At 42.7% G+C, this 19,462-nt stretch overlaps 1 protein-coding gene across 1 annotated transcript; it reads right to left on the reverse strand.

Moving 5' to 3' along the window:
* Positions 1–5,761: 5,761 nt before the first annotated feature.
* Positions 5,762–17,253, reverse strand: bbc3 (BCL2 binding component 3). The gene is made up of 4 exons (XM_085380295.1): positions 16,882–17,253; positions 15,314–15,707; positions 11,193–11,398; positions 5,762–8,281 (listed from the first exon to the last, which is right to left on the reverse strand). The coding sequence occupies exons 1-4, from the start codon at positions 16,951–16,953 to the stop codon at positions 8,186–8,188; spliced, it is 768 nt and encodes a 255-aa protein (XP_085236421.1). The 5' UTR covers positions 16,954–17,253; the 3' UTR covers positions 5,762–8,185.
* Between the last annotated feature and the right edge of the window lie 2,209 nt (positions 17,254–19,462).

The raw sequence follows: 19,462 nt of genomic DNA on the forward strand, positions 1-19,462 counted from the left end.
TTTCAGCTTCTCGTGTCTGCTTTTTATTAAATCTTCCACCAAACTGTACTGATGATTCTCCTTCCTTTGCTGCTGGGGACATTTTAAAGTCCAGGACTTGAGCTGCAGCGTTGCATCGGCATGAGAGAGAAATCACACGCAGGCTAGATTCAGGGCTGATATCAGTGTGGTTTATCTGAAGGGGAGAGACAACCGACAACACCAACAACACATGATGTCTCGCAGAGTGTATGACTGTATTTGGTCATAGCCTCCCATCGCCTGACATGTGACTCATCCAGCCAAACATGGTGGTGTAGTGAGTATGTCACAGCACAGCAAAGAAATAGGAAAGGGCGGTGGCTGCCATTCAAATGAGACGTGACATAAAGTCGCAGCATTTCCTCTCTTATGCCCCAAAACAGGGCAGCAACAACAGCATTAGCACAGACAGGCAGCATCATTACATCAGCCCCTAGGTGTGGTGTTTATGCTGCTGCCCTCATACCTGTGAAACCTGATGCTCAGTGGAAAAAGTGACTTATGTTTTGATCCTGGCTCACCTCGGCGAGTGCTGACTGCTGCATGTCGGTGATCTCTGAAAGCAGTGCAGATTATAACTGATGCAGCACGTTCACCAGATAAGTGCACATCATCATGATACTGTGAACCTTTGCATGCAAACGAGGCTGTCAGACATGGTCTGCGATAAATGACCTTTCTTATTTTAAAGCAAATATAATGTGAAGTCTTGTTTAAATCATAAAGAGTGAAAGTTACCTCAGGCTCGTCCTCGTTTTGGTTGCCTTTTTCCTTTGGTAACACTTTCTAATACAGCCTCTGACTAAAGGCCATAATTCCTCAGTAATTAAAAAGAATTCCAGTGTATTTTATTTGAAATTGCATACAAATACCTAAAGGTAGGTACATTAGAACAAGGGAATAACAAGTCAGGTTTTTACAGAAAACAAACAAATAACTATCTTAAATATTAGTACTGCCTAATTTCCTGGTAATTTAGCAGGAAAAACAAACAATATTTTCTCATCTTGCAGTACGCTGTAAAGTACTTTTTGAGACGTGGGTTGTGTTATGGAGTGGCTTCACCTTGTCTAACCTCAACTAAATAATAGAAAATCTATTGTGTAAAAAAATAAAGGTTTAAAAACAATAAAAGGGTAATTCACTCAATATGGCCTGCACCCCAAAAAGCATAGCACACTTATGATGTAAGATTGGGAAGTGTTTTTCTGCAAAACACTACTTAAAATTATTTACAGTATCATTTGTGTCTCCTTTCCTGTAAAATACCCAAAATACTCTTTCACACATAAAGACGACATCTGACAACCTCTGTTGTACCCTTAAAGATGAGTTTTGATACCTTATCCTATATCATTGAAGTTGTGGTTTGGTGACTATTAGAATAGTAGAGATCGGCCTCACTAACGTCTGATGTGAACCCAGTCATTTTGTCTATAAGAAGGTCTTAAAGGAAAGCTTCAATGGGTAAAGAGTTAATGTTGTGGCTCACCATCCAAACTTTTAAACCACTGAGTTCACTGTAATTTGTTGTGTAAAATGTACACAAATCCTGTAAAGGAAAGTGTATTTTTAAGGTATTTTACAGTAAGACTAATGTGGGACTTGTATCTGCGTTTGTAGAACAGCTCTAACACTCATTCAAGGGGTTTTATGAAAAAGTAAACAAGAATCTCGGGCAGCTGTAACTTGCCCCACATAAAAGCCGTCATGTCAAATTGGTATTAGTCTGATTCTGTCAGAACTCAAGACGGGGATATTTCTATCCCTTGACTCACACTTGTTCTTGGCTCCTGCTGCAGAAATGAACATATTTTTAAATTAAGATGGGACCGGATCTATTCACACACGGGGTTCACTGCAAGTTCAACGCAGAACGAGGAGAATGAAAAGAGAACGAGGTTGAGTCCGGGTGCGGAAAAATACCCACGTATGGAGTAACTCCGTGTACTTTTGAGTGGTGTCGTGTTTTTGTCTGATTGAGGGCTATAGAGCACCAAAACAAGCCGACCCTTGTGATGAAACCAGAGGGGCGATTAGGCAGCACGGGTGCTGCTCTTTTCCCGGGATTAGCAAAGCAGATTAATTATGGAAGGTCCCTTTAAGCTCATTCTGCCCCTTTAATTAAACCTAAACTCTTATCTACCAACACACACATTCATTTCACTCTCCGTGCTCTCAGGACTACATGCTGACTCCACTGCACTTTATCTCTTTCTCTCCATCCCCTTCTTCTCTCAGCCTCCTTCTTTCTGTCCTCTCCTCCTCCTCCTCCTCCTTCTTCTTTTTCTTCTTCTCCCCCCACACACACAGTTAAATCCCAGCCCGGTGCTCCTGCTGTGTGGTCACTCTCTCCGTTTCGGCCTCCACTTAGCAGCAAAAACCAAGTGCCTATTGTGGCAGCCAATCACATCCCGAGTTTTACTCTCAGAGCTAAGTGATTGGCTCTTTGTGCTGAGCAGTTTTAGTGAGGCTATCTAGTTCCAGTGCTGCCTGTTGACTCAGTAACAGACAGTGTGTGTGTGTGTGTGTGTGTGTGTGTGTGTGTGTGTGTGTGTGTGTGTGTGTGTGTGTGTGTGTGTGTGTGTGTGTGTGTGTGCTCAGCAGCAGGTCTGTCTCTGATAAAGTTGTGTCTTTTGTGGATTATGTAAAATGTATCAAGACTCCAACTAACAGTCATTTCTAATTCTAGTTGATCGCCCAAATATTTTTTCTTTATCCATTTAGTCTCATAAATTCGTAAAACATGTCCTGATGTTCCACAGGTCGGCTTAACAACCTTAAAATATCTTGATTTAACAGAAAAATGTGCTACGTCATACGCTGACATCATTACTTCTTCTAACTGGTCGCGTTCAATACAAGCGTCTGCCACTTCAGCGGTATTTATATTTTTCATTAGACTTGAAACTTGAAACAACCTCCTTGCTCAGTATCACTGATGCAGTTATTATTGTTGTGTTTGTGTACACTGAATTTTCTGAATTTGATATCTGAATATGAAACTTTGCCAAAAGATTCACGGAAATATAAAGAACTATGCTTAAATCAATAATTAGGAGTGTCATAAACATTGTTTCAGTCATCGTGGCTTCCAGTGTTAGTGTGGCTGAACAGTGTAAAGGCTCACCAGAACTCTTTTAGCAGTTAATTGCATGTCTTTGGACTGTGGGAGGAAGCTGGAGTGCACGCAGGGAACAAACAAACAAACTGAACAGTGGATCTGAAGCCAACAGCCCTAATGTAGCACCTACCACATGAGCTATCCCAGTCCAGGTGAATGCAGCCTGGACAGGCCGCCAGCCAATCACAAGGGCTAACATACAGAGAGCCAGGAGAGGCTCCAGCGCCCAGAAATCAGATGGATGTGTTGTCTCTTATTTTATTTTTCCTTTGTCTTTAAATATGACTTAAATAATGGTTAAATAAAATAAGGTTTCTATAAATAAAATGGCTTTTATTTTTCTCATGCACTGAGTTTACACACTGTTCTTTAACTAAAGCTAGCCTGTTACATCAACAGTGCACTGCTAAGAGGAAGTCTAAAGAAAAATTGCACTCTATTACATTTTTAAAAAATGAATCAACCACACAGCAAACAATCCTAAAACTGTTAACTGATGAAGTAAATTTAATATCAATATCTCAGAGTAAACATTAAATGACAGAGGAGTCACACATGGCCTCTTTAGAAGCCCCCAAACATGTGCCTGCGTACGTATTTCAGTCCTGATCTGGTGTCAGATTGTTGCATTGATAATCGCTGTAAACACTTGTGGTGTGTCTGTGAGCAGCGAGGGTCTCGACCTCATGTCTGCTAATCTGCTCCAGATGTCCACCACCCGCTGTCACGCAGAGCCACAGAGCACCAACATCTGTAAACATCTGATGAACAACATCCTAAAACGGTGCTGCTGTCCTCGCCTGTATCACCAGAGTGATGTCATCCCACAAATCAAAATGAAACTACAAGCTTCCAGCTGGGCTTCCTGCTAATATTAGTGCGACGCTGGTTATTTAAACGGATTTATTATTAGCTTTAAATGTATTTTCTTACATTACATCACCACGAGAGAGAATTAAGTGAGCATCTGCCAACGTACACACCTCGGCACCCTTTATGTATTAGCTTTAAGCTAATAAGCCTGCAGACAGTCTTTATCTTTAGACCTTAAAGGCAGTATGAAATCATTGTAAGGTGATAATTAAAGCTGAACAAACAGCAGCTTAATAATCTGTCAGTTGCATGAAAACAGACAAATCCTAAAATCTGGGAACAGATATGAACAAAGTTCTCAAGCCACCCCTCATTTCTTTACATTTTGCCTCCAAGGGGCCAGACTTTCTCCTCAGTCTTAAACTGTTCTTGAATAATAGTTGTTTAGACATTTGGCTGCTTGTTCACTCATTTTCAGTCCAGTCCTTGTACCTGACAATTTCCAGGGGAATGTTGTTTTGTTTGTTAAGCCAATGCACACTAACCAATGAATCATTAAAACATTTTTACAAGAACCAAACTCCAGCGATGAGCCTGTGTTGTGTCTACATGTGACAGTCAACTTCGCAAAGAAATCATTTAAAACTCTTCCCACCCCCAAGCACGGTGGTGCAGTGGTCAACAGGTCCTTCCTGTGGAGAGTTTACATGTTGTCTGCGTGGGTGAGTACTCTGGTTTCCTCCCACAGTATAAAGACATACAGTTAGTGAGGTAGGTTTATCTGGTGGTGTGTATGCCACCTCTCACCCTACGGCAGCTGGGATAGGCTTGAGGCTCAGTGCCAACAGGTCTTCTGGAGTTATGAATCCACATTGCAAATTTTTGATTCAAGTAATTTGGGAGGTCAGGTGAGAGGTACAACAGTGACTGTCTACATGCAGCCAAACCTCTATCAAAACTGATGGAAATATGAATAAAGAAAAGTAGCATCAAATTTGACTGTAAAATCAGATGCAGGATCCTCTGGAAAAGCATCTGATTGGAAACGTAATCATATTTCAGTATGATAGTTATCCCAAACACACTGCCAGGGGAGTAAAAGCATGTGAGGATAGAAGAAAACAGAATGGTCAGCCATTATTTGGCCTCCCCAGAGCCCGGACCTCATCGTTATTATAAAAAGTGTGAGATCATCCTGACAAAGAGCAGAACAAAAGGCAGCCAAAGAGCTTTGAATGTCCTTTAAGAATCCTGGAGACCTATTTCTGCAGAATAATTAAATAAATGTAGAGAAAGATGCCTGGAGAATAAAGAGGGTCATACCAAGTATCGGCTTTCAGGCTTGTTAGAAATGTGCTTTTGTGTTTTTGTCTCATAAACTGTACTTTTGTGCATGTTTGCAGATGTTTCAAAAAAAAAATCCCTGCACATTATTTCGATTTTCATACTAAAGTATTAAGAAACTACAGGGGGCTAAAGACTTTTGCACAGTACTGCATAAAGAAGTAAACCCTGTGAGTTAGAAGCTCAGGCTTTAGACTCAAGAGAATTTTATGTTTTTACTTTTAGCTCTGGAGCTCCTGGAGTTAAAATCACTTGTGTGAAACAGGTAATGAACTAAAGGCCTGAGGAAAGGTGTAGTATAACACAAATGTGGATTATTTTGAACTGAATCATGCAAAGCTACTCTAGCAGAGTCAAAGAGTAAAAATGTGAAACTAGAAAACAGCATAGGACCTGAAGGACACATCATTCATCCCACTTTCCTGATAAAACTTAGAAATCAAACTCCAAACACGGAAAAATATTTATTCTTATCTTTATTGTATAAAAACAAAAAAAGTACAAAATTCATGTAGAAATTTTACAATAGAAAAAAAGTTGAAAACAGCAAATACAAACTGCATGTGACGAGCGCTAAACCAGGAGAAACATCAGCTACGAGCTCGCAGAGTTCACCGGCCGCTCTGATGACGGCAAACACGGCTAAAAGCACTGCGAGCAAAAGGGCGGACAAATATAAATATACAGGCTGTGAAGGAGAGTCTACGGAGCGAGCGGTTTAACCTCTGCTCAGCTCAGAGTCAGCTGAACTTCTACAGGCTGTGGTATCATTACGACTTTATACACAAAGGCTTTCAAAAGTCTTAAAAACAAGGCCCCGTGCTAAAAACGTAGAAAACGGCCGAGTGAGAGCGGCGTTTCAGACAGGCTGAAAGGCCCCACGTTTCCTGAAATAAAATGAAAACCGATAAGTGGGCACTTTAATCCAAAGTACGTTACAGTACATCAATCTGCATTCTTGAGCATGTGTAGCACCAGCAGCACTACAGCTGTCGAATAAAAACAGAAATCACACGGTTTTGGAAATAAATTTACAAAGAAAATCGTCACAGACGACTCGGCGTCCGTTTGGTTCGCCCCAGTCGATTCAAGCTGCTAAACACTGAGTATTGCTATGAGCCTGCGACGGCAGATTTCTTCTTCTTTGTGCTTTAAAAGAGGCTAAAGGGAAACTTTTTGGTACCATTTCTTCCCCATCTCATTTCATATTCACAAATGTGGCTTTCACATGGTTCAGTAATGCTCCTCACGTCTCATTTTTCACATTTGCTTCGTGGCCAAAGACAGCAGAGAACAGAGTGTGAGTGAGGCCGTTTGTAATGCTTTCTAACACAGTACTGCTGAGAGTGTTTCTGCATGAATGAGTGTTTTCACTGTGGGTGATTTCTAAATCAGTCCGCTTTTTAACTGTTTCAACTCAAGTAGCGCTTAAATTAAAGTTTTTGATCAGGAATGTGTGAAAAAAAACAAAAACAATAACATAAAAAACCCCAAACAAAAACCATGCTACAGCTAGGCTACTTTTCAAAATAAATTATGCTCTTAATACGAGCAATCGACCCCCCCCCCTCCCCCCGCTTTTTAAACTACAATGAAAATAATCCCACAACCAGAGGGCTCACCTGACAAACATCATCGAATACTTTCCAACAATCATAAAGATCCAAATCATATATTTCTCTTTTGCTGATATCTTCCCAAATCCACTGGATTTAAATTCAGACTCTACAGTTACAACATAAAAAACAAAACATCTTCCAACTCTCCATCCAAACCTTTGGATTGGGATAAGTTTCATCTTCCAAAAGAATATTTACAGTTGATCAAGTAACTATGAACACTGTCAACACAGGCGGGCGAGCGAGTGAAGCTGGAACGTTTGAATGTAATGTGAACGCTCGAATCCAGTGACTGCAAACAAGCCACTCCAACATTAAGTGTGTTTTATTCACTCTGTGTGTGTGTGTGTGGGGGGGGGGCTGATTGTCCTGGTGTTGGAGATTAGACCTCAACAGAGCGCCAAGCAGAAAGGCACATTGTACACTGACATGAAGCAGATTGAGAGAAAGGTTCGGTCTGTGCTTCGCTCCGTTTTGTTTTTCCCTGCGATGCAACCACAGCGCCCAGTTTTCACAGTTTATAAGAAGAGGGACACAGGTTGCACGATAAAGACACAACGGCAACACGCACACATCAGACGAGGGTCAAATCGTGCCTTTGACAGTCCTGTAATGCTGAACACCGCAGCAGAAAAACACAATTTTTTATATATTCAGAGGGAAGAGCTGGAGAGATGCAGTCTATTGAAACTGAAATGATTTTGCATCCTCCAGCTGATATTAAAATCAAAAGATTTACCATCCTAATTTTAAATATCATTTCTGTACTTTAACCCTGGAAGAGCATCACAAATCCCAAACTCTGACAGCACGGGGTTGGAATTAGGGCTAAGGCTCAGAGGTTCACATACCTCATACACTTCTAGTGGCTTTAAACTTTTCTAAGGACCTCACAGCTTCTGTTTGACCCACATCTTCCATGTGTGCACACACACATACACTCCGACTCACACGAGCTGAGTCACACCTGCTACATAAAGAGCTGAGCCCCGAGACACGACATTGAGAAAAAAAAAACAAAACAATTTTACAAAATATACAGGTCAGTCCATCAGCAGCGGTCCGTACCAGCAGACGGGCTGACTGACAGGCAGTCAGACGGACAGGCAGGGTCCAGTTTCCACAGGAAGCAGCCCGATCCAGCTGCCGCTTTCATCTTCCCAACGCCTCTTTTGTTCAACGGATGTTTTCAGTCGCACCTCCAGGTGTGAGTGACGATGAAGAGCAGCAGCCAGTCCGGGTTGTCTTGTTCGCTACAGCAAGTCTATGTGAGCCTGTAGAGAGTGCTGAGAGTCTGGGTGATGAAGCTGAGGAGGCCTCGGCAGACGTCTCTGAAGTCGTGCCAGTGAGGGCCGCCGTGCTGGAGGGAGAAGGAAAAGACCAAATGAAGTCCAAATAAGATTCAACAACATTTCATTATTCAACAACTGACCTTTTTAGATGCTAAAAATGCGCATGCATTGACAAAATGACCCCGAAACAGCTCATAGAAGACACTTAATCACATGGCTGCAGCTTCATGCAAGTCAATGTTGTCTCCAGATGCCCTTGTTGACACACGGAGGAGCAGCAGCAACAACAAAGTGATTGAAACTATATAAACGATGTCAGCTGATCATTTATGAACTTTCAGAGATGCTACATTGGTTGAAGATTATGAAGAAAACTGTGCAGACACCTCTCTGAATGAAGAGAACGTTTATATACCAGAATCATGTTTAACCTCGATTTACTCAAATCATATCAGCTGCAAACATCTGCCCAGTTATTTAATCCCATTTTTAACTTCTTAGGTGCAAAGGTTAACTCAGGCTCAGTGGATGCTGCTCAGAAACCGCTTATCCTGCAGAGGTAGCCCCGTCGTGACATGGCAAGTACTCGTGACGCTGTAATCGCCTAATCTGACAAAGTCACCGTGTTATTGGACACAAATGTCACATGATTGAACATAAATGTGCCATTGTCTTACTCCTAGGAAGAGAAGTAACCAGAAAAGACACATACGTCAACCCCACTGTGACAAAGAATAACATCTACTAAAGGAAAAATATCTCTTATTAATTCTTGAATGGACAAAAAAAAAAATATAGATGCATTTAGATGTTTCCATGTTGAGCTATGAAAGGTGCCTTTTCCTGCTTTTTGATTTGTTTTTCATGTTTTTAAAATATTAATAAATATATGCTTCTGAAACAAGAAGTGGCCAGAAAGAGATAAATGGAGAGAAAGACTAATAATGAGGAGCGCTGAGCCCGAACACGAGGAAAACAAGAGTGTTCCTGTGTGGAGGACGATGAACCTCTGTGGCTGTGGTTGTGGTTACACCTCCCTATATGCTTCCTTTGCAACCTCCATCCCTCCTTCCTCCCTTTCCTCATTGCTTTTGTTTCAAAGTGCTCGTTCAGAAAAACTGACTAGATCATAAACAACACGCACAGTTTCCTCAGTTTCCCCCAGAGACTGAAGTATCTCTCTCAGTGTGAAGACAGAGCGGCAGACAGTTACACGAGAAGCAAACCCTGAAACCTGCTGCACTTGTCTGCAAGGAGGAGTACGCGGGGAGGCGGGTGGGTGGCTACATCCTCATAAAGTGAGCAACTCATGTCTGAGTGCGAGCCAGGAGGAGGTGACGTCATCTTTGTTTGTGTGCAAAAGGCGGGATGGTGAGGGAGTGAGAGGGGAGAGGAGGTGGGAGGGAGGAGGAGGGGAGGGGGGGGAGGTCACTGCCGACTCCTCACGCGATGTAGAGCACAGAGGCAGGGCGGGGCCGGAGAGGGAGCGAGATAAAGAAATAACAATCAAAAGAAACAGACAGTAAAGGGAGGAGAACGCTGTCATTCAGACAAAAGGAAGAAAAAAAAGGATTAAAGAGCTCCATGTGTGACCTAATTTCTGAATGAAAGGAGAGAAAGAAGAAAGAGCTAGATGATGCAAATTCTGGAGAAACCTCAGGATTGCTGCTATTGCAGGTCTTAGTTTCTTACCTGCAGCTGAAAAAAACAAATACTAGACACAAGGCCTTTATTGTGCTTTTATTCTTCATTTATAACTAACTTGGGGCTCTTATTGTGAAAATCTGACATAATTATGACCATTCCGAGGGTTTGATATCTACAAGGGACTTGTAATTTGAAAAGTCCAGCAGAATTAAAGCATCCTAATAACTTCCCATATATAACGGAATGCTTTTATTTTGAAAACAACAACAGTTTAACAAAATAATGGATTTTATTTTGAAAATATGAAATACCTGATCTTTCTCATTACTTTCTTCAACTAACAGTGGCTTTTATTTTGAAAAAATTGCATATTTTAAAGCACATTGTAACGTGTAATGTAATGTGTAATGTGTATGTGTTAGTCCCCGTAGGGAAATTACTCCTCTGCATTAAACCCATTCACCCAGTGAAGCAGTGGGCAGCGCCCGGCGTACCTCAGGGTAGCCATTCAGTGGAGTTGAACCCCCAACCTTCCGATCATGGTGCAACCACTCTACCTACTGAGCTATACCTGCCCCCCTAACTTCAACTAACAGTGGCATTTAGTGCACACATAAAGCAACTTCTTATGGAGCAGCTGTTGCCTAGGCTACCATCTAACGTACCTGCCACACCCTCATGTATCAACAGTATCCTTTGCTACAACTGCTTCCCTCGCCTCACTCGCTTCAAAAGGTGAGAAAAGTTTAACTATGGCCTCGCAGCATTCATTATTTTACACCTGCTCCCTTGTAGTTGCTGAAACTCCGTCACTACAGAGTCTTTGGGCACCAGGTTGCTCTAAGTCACTTCCTGTGTGGATGCTCCTTCATGGCAAAAATGTATTGAAACAACTAAGGGCTTTTACTTTTAAAATCTGACATGATCTGCTAACAGCGACTAACTTTGGGTCCTTCCCTGCTGCCCAGATAGAAAACAGATAACTAATGAACAGGAGCAAACAATGAATAAAAGATGGAGATAGGAGCGCACACAGTTGTAATTGATCCACTCGTTCGCACTCACAAATATCGATCTCTCTTCGCTCTCATGCACACGTGCAATTACTCATTGAACTCACATCCACTTATAAACCTGATAACAATGAAAGAGCAGGGCGGGGGAAAGAATCAATGTAACTGCGCTGCTTTCAAGGACTAGAAAGCACTTCGCACTTACGTCACCATCAACTCCACACTGAAAAAAAAAACCATTGCAGTCGCCAAAACAGCTCAGCGACTTTAGGGTTAAAGGTTAAAACTGAGCCCAGTTATTTCCCGTCACCCTCCTTACCGCTCTGCGGAGGAGCGTGACGTTCAGCTCATCTCCAATTGTCCTCAGCTGGTTCGCCACCCTCCTGATCTCCTGCTCCTGCACTGCTTCTCCCCCAGGAGCTCTGCGGCGAGGCGAAGCCCAGGATGGCCGCTCATTTCGGGGCAACATGTTAGACTGAGGTCGCAGCCGGCTGGAGGGCTGCTGGAGCTCCTGTCTGCTCGAGTCTGCAGAAGAAAAGAAAACTGCATATAAGAATTTATTTTTACCTTCCCCATGAACTCCATCTGCCTCTCAAGTGAGAAGAAATGTTCACGTGTGAACGGCCAGAAGCTCCTGCAGAGTTTCTGATTATCATCAATTGATTGTCAACAAGCAGCATACATTAATGGCCTCCTTGTGCAGACAGGTTAAGTCAGAGGGGATGTGTGCCCACACAGACACTGAACTCCTCCACAGAGGAAAACCGGATTAAAAATTACATACAGGGGAATCATAATAATTTAAATTTTATGCATTTCAGTGGGAAAAGAGGCCGAGGAGGTGGATTTTCTTGACCTCCGAGAGTAAATCAGGCTAAAAAGAAATGTTTCGTTTTCTCACACAGACCGACAAACATACAAATTTCTTAAGGAGGAGGCTGATGGAGTGACTTATCTTCCTCTTCATGGAACTTGGGAGAGTAATCTCTTAATCTGCTTAATAAGTCTGGCATAGAGAGCTTTTGTGTGTTTGTTGTGTTTACAGAATGATTTTTGTTTTGTTTTCTTGGACAAGCAGATACCTGAGCCTCCAGTCTGATTCCTCCGTCGTGACAATCCAAACTAAAATCAGACCTGAATCTGTTTGAGATATTATGACTTTAAGAAAACTCGATATATATCATCTTATTCTTTTCATTTACATATCTGTACTTACTTTGTGCATTTTGGTTTAAGTGTTTCTTAAATCCTTTTTCATAGTGTGGAAAGCATCGTAACCGGATAAATACTTTAACTACCTCAGTCTTTTAATTTTGATGCAGATGAACTAATTAAAAGTTAATCATCTGCTGGCTTCGATTTTAGATTTCGGCCTCTTTAATTTGAATAACTCGTCTCTAAAAGCTGAACAGATGCCCTCTGTGACCTCCCTACGGCACACCTTTGGTTCCCCGGCTTGTTTTCTACTTTGTCCAATCACACAGCTTCTTTGAAACAACCCTGTCACCGGCACAACGCCGAGCGCCAGTGGCGCCCCCGGCAACCGCAGCATCCACTTTGCTAGGAGGATTATAACTTATCCTTTAAAGATGCAGGTGACTAGACAGAGAGAGACGGAGTGAGACGGCGAGAGAGAGAGAGAGAGAGAGAGGAAGAGAGAAAAGAGAGAGCGGCGAGGAGAAAAAAAAAAAAAAAAAAACACAAACAGGAAAACCCTGGCTTGTTGCCAAGGTAACTCTGAGGCAGCACTCCTGGAGACATCTGCGTGTGATTGGAAGACAGCACAGGGGGCTGAGCTGTGATAGGATGACCTAGAGGAAAGGGGGCGGGTTTCTAGATGAACCTGTCCGTCTGATAGGCTGACGGGGTGACAAGGTGACAGAGAGACCCCCTTGACCAGTTAAGTGTGGGAGCCACTAGAGACAGAAGGGGTGGGTGAGGTGAAGAGGGGGTGGCATTAAAAACCTCAGACTAAACCTAAAGACACACCGACGGGGGAGGCAGAAGGCTTAATGGTGAGCTGGATAACTCTACCTACTTTAGTTCTGTTATTAATATTTCACTAATATCTATAAACTTGGGATGCAACAAGCCTCCAAAACCACCATTTCTAATGATCTTTAAGCAGTACAGCACTCATCAGGCTAATATGGCCATAACGTTATGGGAGGATGTCCCGTGACATGATACCGTGGACGTCTGTAATGCAGTGTCTTTACTTTTATAACACCCGTATAAGAAACAGATACCTGCAGATGAACCGAAACAGAGAAGAGCAAAACAGGGAACTGGGAACTATCTAGTTTACTGAATTTCCGCTGACTGCGCTGGAAGCTCTGAAACATTGTTTCCTTAACAAATACACAACCTAAGCAAATGCGCTGCACACGAGCCCGCGAATGACGTGACCGCAAAGGAGCGCATTGTACGGCAAAGCAAACTATCTCACCTTGATGACTCGCTGCGAGCTTTGGAGCAATTAACTAATGAGTAAACCATTTTAAGACTCGTGGCCACAAACTTTCCTAGACATCACCTGAAAGCATAAAAATCTGGCACATTGTCCGGTCTTTAACCTGTCAGCTTCCTGGTAAAAGATAAAGAAAAAAAATCTGTGTAATGTTTGATTGCGGTGATGTGTGAATAGCAGCTATTCAGGTGTCTCTCTCACCTAAAGTACTTCCTGCAGCGACAGAACATTTGAAGCGGACTACTTCCTGCTGTAAAGCATCCTGACCAGGAATCATCCAACGTTCATGTGTGAAAACAGTCTGACCCTCTGGTTTATTAAATAATTGGCTGACTGATGGTGGCTCAATAATTATTACAGCTTTACGACTAATTGATTAACTCGGTTTCTGTGCAGATAGCTGAATAATCAACTTACCCACTCACTGAATAACAAATCCACTTGCCCATTAACTGGCTTAGTGATTGACTCATAAGCCTGCTTAGCAAACTTTTAATCTGATAAACCGACTTTTGTAAAGCTGTTTTTTTAAAATAATAATAATAAAAAACCTAACTGAATAAATCCCTGCAGCTTTGACTCTTTGGCCTCATTTCCTGCTGGTGACACACTGACAGGCTGACCTGACTCTGTGCTGCCGGGCTGAGCCTCTCATGAGGAGGAAACTGCAGATTGTTTCTTTATTGCAGGCGGGGACATGTCTCAACATGCCTGCATGCACAGCTGAACTACAGCTGAGAGAGGAGGAGGAGGAGGAGGATGGTAAGATATTTGTTTACATTGCTACAGCCCTGTCACAACAGCATGGGTTAAAGTCAAACCTGCTGAGCCACTTCTGCAACCTCACCTGAATTCACCTTTCTGATAAATTTTCCTCCAGGATACAGACTCTTGGGCTTACTTCACCTGATTCCTGAATCGCCCGGAGAGGTAATTTTCTTTCTGAAGCGGAGGGCTGAATGTCTTAAACAGCCTCAGGCACAAATCAACATCTTATCACAGACACCTTATTCAGAGCGACAGCAGCACAATGAGCTTTCAGAGCCCTTTTTACTAATATTACAAAGTGGCAGCGACTCTAATGTCCCCTGGAATGAATCCGGCCTTGCGCCATAAACTCTGAGCAGTTTGAGGCGTCTGTGGCGCCTTGGGCAGCTTCTTGAAAGATCAGCATAAAGGCCAGCTGGCCTCAAGGTCACTCTGCCAAAGAGGGACCACATGTTGATCCCTGCGACAGCTGGAGAACATCTCATCTCTACCCTCCACCTGTCCCCACTCATCAGCGCTGCCCAAACAAACTCATGTCAAGTAAATAAAGCCACGGCTCCAGTAAACACATAACCAACCGATACTCTCCTGCTAACTGATAACGCTGGTGTTTACTTAAGGGTGGGGGTCTGGAAGGCAAACACTTGCGTGTGGTTGTGGCTGAGTCACATCTGATCACAACCGCTACTGCTCGTTGTGTATACATGCAGCTTGCTTCCTGCTGCAGCGGCTTTTAAAATCAGATTTGCTAAGGCTCACCTGACCAGCCGAGACAAACTGAGACAGATTCTGACATTTTGATCTGTTACACTGTAAGACAGAGACTTTTTCTTTTCTGGAATATGTTAAAAACTACCACAAATTAAAAGAAATAAAGCTTCAATTAAAGCTGCAAGTGTACTGCACAAGACAAAGTTTAGCTTCCCTGAGTTGTTGAACAAGAGTTGTTGTATTTGTGCTATATCCCTGACAGAATGTGCCCCACATGGCTTCACACAAACATACTATGTTCCACATTTACTCTGTTGGAATCACTCTGGCTGTGGCTGAAAGGGTAATGATTAACACCGCACTCGGGCTTGGTGTTACATTAACCTTCTTTTCTGCCAGCCTGTCAAAACAAGTAGAACTACCCCACGTAGTTTTAATATTACACCATGCTACAACTCACTGTGTGCAAAACTGTAAATATTCAATATTACCTGAACGCTCTCCTGAGACGTCACCGGGTGCAGGTGCACCTCTGCACCTCAAATCCCTCCGGTTGGGAGGCGATGCTGCGGGTAACTGCTGGTGAACTCGGGGGTCGTCGTTGTCGTCTGGGTGGGAGTACGACAGCGGGTACGACACATAGAGAGCCTGCATGGGCTGCAGGTGATGGTGGTGATGGTGATAGTGGTGGATGTGTATGGCACCAGTGCTGGTCCCGGAGGAGGAGGGGGTGGTGGTCGTACTATTGAGCATCCCAGGCCAGGTGTGGAGGGGGCAAGGCAGCTCCACTCGGCAGGTGTTGTGACACGGAAGAGAGGAGTTTCCTCCAGCAGGGGTTTCTCCAGCGCTCTGTATGGTCTGTGCTCTGGCCATATCAGTTGTAGCCTAATTAAGGAAGACAGAAGTTTTAAAATTTTGTGTTAATTTTCAATTCAGTTGTGTTTTTACAGTTTAAAGTTTTAGTTCTGTTTTTATTGGTTTCAGCGTTGGTTTTGGTTTTTGTTATGGCTGCCATTCATCAGAAAGTATAACACACACCCCAGTCTCCATAAACACAGGCACTAAAGCTTAACTCAAAATTAAGACCTCTCCTATATATAGATTTTTTATTATTTTGCCCATTTTTATAAATATCCAAAGTTATTTTAGTTTTCATTGTTTTAAAAGGTTTTTACTGGTTTTTAGAGGTTACGTTGTTTTTAAAGGTGCAAATATACAAGACTGTGTAAATTAATTTATTATAACAACTAAAAATACGTCAGACAATAATCATTTTAGTTTGTTGAGCGCACAGAGGCAGCTGGACGGTGTAAAAACAAGTAAACTGAAGATTTAAAAAAAATAAAATAAAAAACCACAGATCTATTTTTAGCGCCACTGATTTTTCCTCCGGTATATTCTGCTGTAGGCCGCTAGGAGGCACCAGCGGCTCCATTTTCGGAGCACGAGACCTGTGTTTGTAAACAAATCCGTGCCGCCCGTGCACGAGGAAGCGCGCTCGCGAACTCACACAGCAAAGAACAGGGACGCGCGCGCTGATTTAACGGCGGAACACTTCGATGTTCGCTGTCACCGAGCAGAAAGCGGGGCACGAACAAAACTCAACAAAACCGTTTATTTAATATTTTGTCGCCACAAATGCACCCAATGTTGTTCATTTCCGGGCACAGAGTCAACACTGACAATTTAAAAATAAAATCCACGAGAGGAAAAAAACACAGAAACAAAAAAAACAGCGTTGACTTTACGAACCTGTCCGCACTACCGCGAAACAAAATTAGCTTATATTTATGTTTTTACCGCCACGTTGTTAGCTTTTCGTGCTCTGACATGTCGGGGCTTGTCTCTGTCAGAGCAACGCGAACATCAGCTCACTGCACAAGAAAATAAAACTCTGTGTAAAAATGCACTGTTTGAGTATAAAATCTGAAAGGAGCTTGAAGTAAACGGGCTCGTTCAGGTGAAGTCTAAAGCGCACTCCTGATCCCCACAGCTGGGCAGATGATGCAACTTTGCGCTGCCAACTTCTGCAGAGAGAAATCCGGCGGAAAGCGCTTACTTGGTGGAGGTTTTCTGAAGATCCGCGGCGAGGCTGTCTGCAGGTCTGAACCTGACGGTAACAGGTGGCCATAAGACGGAATAAAAGCTGCCGAAAGAAACCGTGGATGCGCCGGTGAGAAGGCTCCGGAGATGTTTAAAGTCCGCCCGGAGGAAGCCGTGTCACTCCATCCCAGGTGTCCCGCTGTGAATGGAGTCGGTGAATTTTTTTTTAATCTCTTTTTGTCTCGGGTTACGTCGTCAAAACAATAATATTGATGAAGATGAGGTGAAGCGGGCAGGTAGCGGGACTACGTTCTGCCTGGCTTGCTGTCTGTCAGGGTTTTCCGTCTGAGCTGGTCCGTCTCGGCGTTTAAAACGCGATCGGTCAAACATCCGGTCTAGCCTTTCACAATAAACTCCACACAATACAACCAAAATAAACACATCTTTCTCTTTCGGCTTCTCCTGTCAGGGAGCTTACTTCCATCTCTGCATGTCTTCCTTCACTTCATCTTCAACATCTTTTGTCCAATATATCCACCATCCCTCCTCTGCAATTGTCTAAACCATCTCAGACACACAATATATCTGCTTTCCTTTTCCCAATCATAGTCCCTACATTTAATATCCCCCCTCTCACCTGTATAGTCCCAATCACCGCCTCCAAACACACACCTTCCCTCTTGGACACTGGTGTACAATCACCACTCAAATCTAATAGAAAGCCCCCTTATCTGTTTGCCAAATATGATATTTTAAAAAGATTTCCCATCTTTTCTGTGACAGAATTTTCCTATTTCAATCCAAGGATCTGTGAGTGTCATGCCTCTTTCGCATTCAGTAACTAAGTTAAGCAAAATTGGACTCTAAAACTTTCTAGTTGACTTGCATAAAAATAAAATCACTAAGATGTATTTTAACACTTATTTTAACAAATATCATTAATGATTCAAAAAAATTAATGTCTGTGTAAAAAAAACACATTAAAGCAAAAGTTAGTGCATATAATAGAAATCACCACATGTGGGCTCACTTTATGTGCAGACTGAGTCACCTATCCAATGATTTGTGCTTAATTTACTTTTGCGTTTGCATTGTTCTTGCTTTAGCTTTTATTTTGATGGGTTTGTCTAACTTCCGGTCCCTCCCTCCCTCTCCTCCTCCACAACAAGTGCAGACATGCTCCTTGACAGGATGCTGCTGTCTTTAACTCCACCGCTGTCCCCTCTGCCTGCCTTCTCTCTTTCTTTTACATTTTCTTTATATTTGACATTTTATCAAAAACTTTTAAATCCTCTTCAGCACGTCTCCATGGTTTTTTTTTTTAACTCGCACATCAAACACTCCTTCATATTTAACAGTTAATGCCCTTCTTGTGCTCTGTTTTTCTTCCCTTCCCCCTTATCTTTAACTTTTTTCATGCCACAGCCCCACACAGCGATCAACAAAACACCCCCCACCTACACACACCTCCTTTCACTCACAACCCCCCCCCCCCCCCCCCCCCAGCTGGTTTCCCTCTAATTTCCTTCTCTTTTTCAGACACATCCTCAGCAGCTGTAAACAAACAGGCTGTCTTCCTGTTTGGAGTGGAGCTGAGTCAGCCTTTAGCATACAGTAGTGCTGCTAACAACACATTCATTGCATAATCAGTGTGTGTGTGACCAAGACATTAGTGCTTCTGACTGTGGTGAGTTCAGGGTGCATGTGATTCATGCAAAAAAGGAACATATCTTCCGCACTGAGGTCACAACCCTGGGAATTCTGTTTGTTGCATGGGTTATCTGGCAGGCTAATCCGAGTTTAGATCCAGGAGCGTCACTGGTGCACCCATGGCTTTGTTCTGACTCAGCTCAACACCGTCAGCAATAAATTCCACCTTATCCATATCTGGATATGTCTTTGAAATGCAAAGCGAGTGTGTTGAAAGCTTCATTAAAAGTAATTTAATGGCATTCATCAGGAATTTCCTGCAGCTAAACACTAGAAATTATAATCCTGTATACTCGTGTTTCTCATACCTACAGTGCTTCCTTTATCTTGACAGATGTCTCAAATGTTTTAATGTTGTTAATTATAGTTTTCTACAAAATCAGCAAAAAAACCAACTGACATCACTTTTCATCGAAATCTTTATGCCATACTTGGCTGGTTTAGAAGGGATGTGTTGCCTGAAGCTGCACCTGCTTCTGAAAGCTACCAACTGTTCATCCACAGAGAGATCAGTAGGAGGGAGAGAGAGGGGGAGTATTTTGGTAAACGGGCTCCAAACATGGTCTAAAAATCCCTGGAAACAGCAAGTTTGTCCATGGCCTGCCTGTGTGCTCCGGTTACTTGTGTGTTAAACCTGCATGTACTTCAGGATATCTCTAAATCTGCTCTGTCAGCCATGGCTCGCTGCAGAACATTGACAGCATACAGAGATTAGAAGTGGAAACTTACAATGTCCCCTATCCTCGTGGCACAAATAGGCTAATTCCTATAAAAAATGATGAAAAGCTGAAGAATTAGACTGAAACATTCTTCTGAATATTAACACGACTGAAGGTTCGCAGTTAAAGGTTATTATTCTTTTACTACCACATAGTTACCCGAGCTGA

This window comes from Rhamphochromis longiceps, linkage group LG14, assembly GCF_057381845.1.
Source record: "Rhamphochromis longiceps isolate RC_006_pf linkage group LG14, R_longiceps_female_GT1.1, whole genome shotgun sequence".
NCBI classification, from domain to species: Eukaryota; Metazoa; Chordata; class Actinopteri; order Cichliformes; family Cichlidae; genus Rhamphochromis; species Rhamphochromis longiceps.

What these genes read in the sequence shown, in the direction of transcription:
- bbc3 (XM_085380295.1), bottom strand. Translation starts at nt 16,953, where the DNA reads ATGGCCACCTGTTACCGTCAGGTTCAGACCTGCAGACAGCCTCGCCGC. An exon ending in CGTCTCAGGAGAGCGTTCAG is followed by an intron (nt 11,399 to 15,313) that starts GTAATATTGAAT and finishes TTTCTTCTGCAG; the next exon opens with ACTCGAGCAGACAGGAGCTC. An exon ending in TCACGCTCCTCCGCAGAGCG is followed by an intron (nt 8,282 to 11,192) that starts GTAAGGAGGGTG and finishes TTCTCCCTCCAG; the next exon opens with CACGGCGGCCCTCACTGGCA.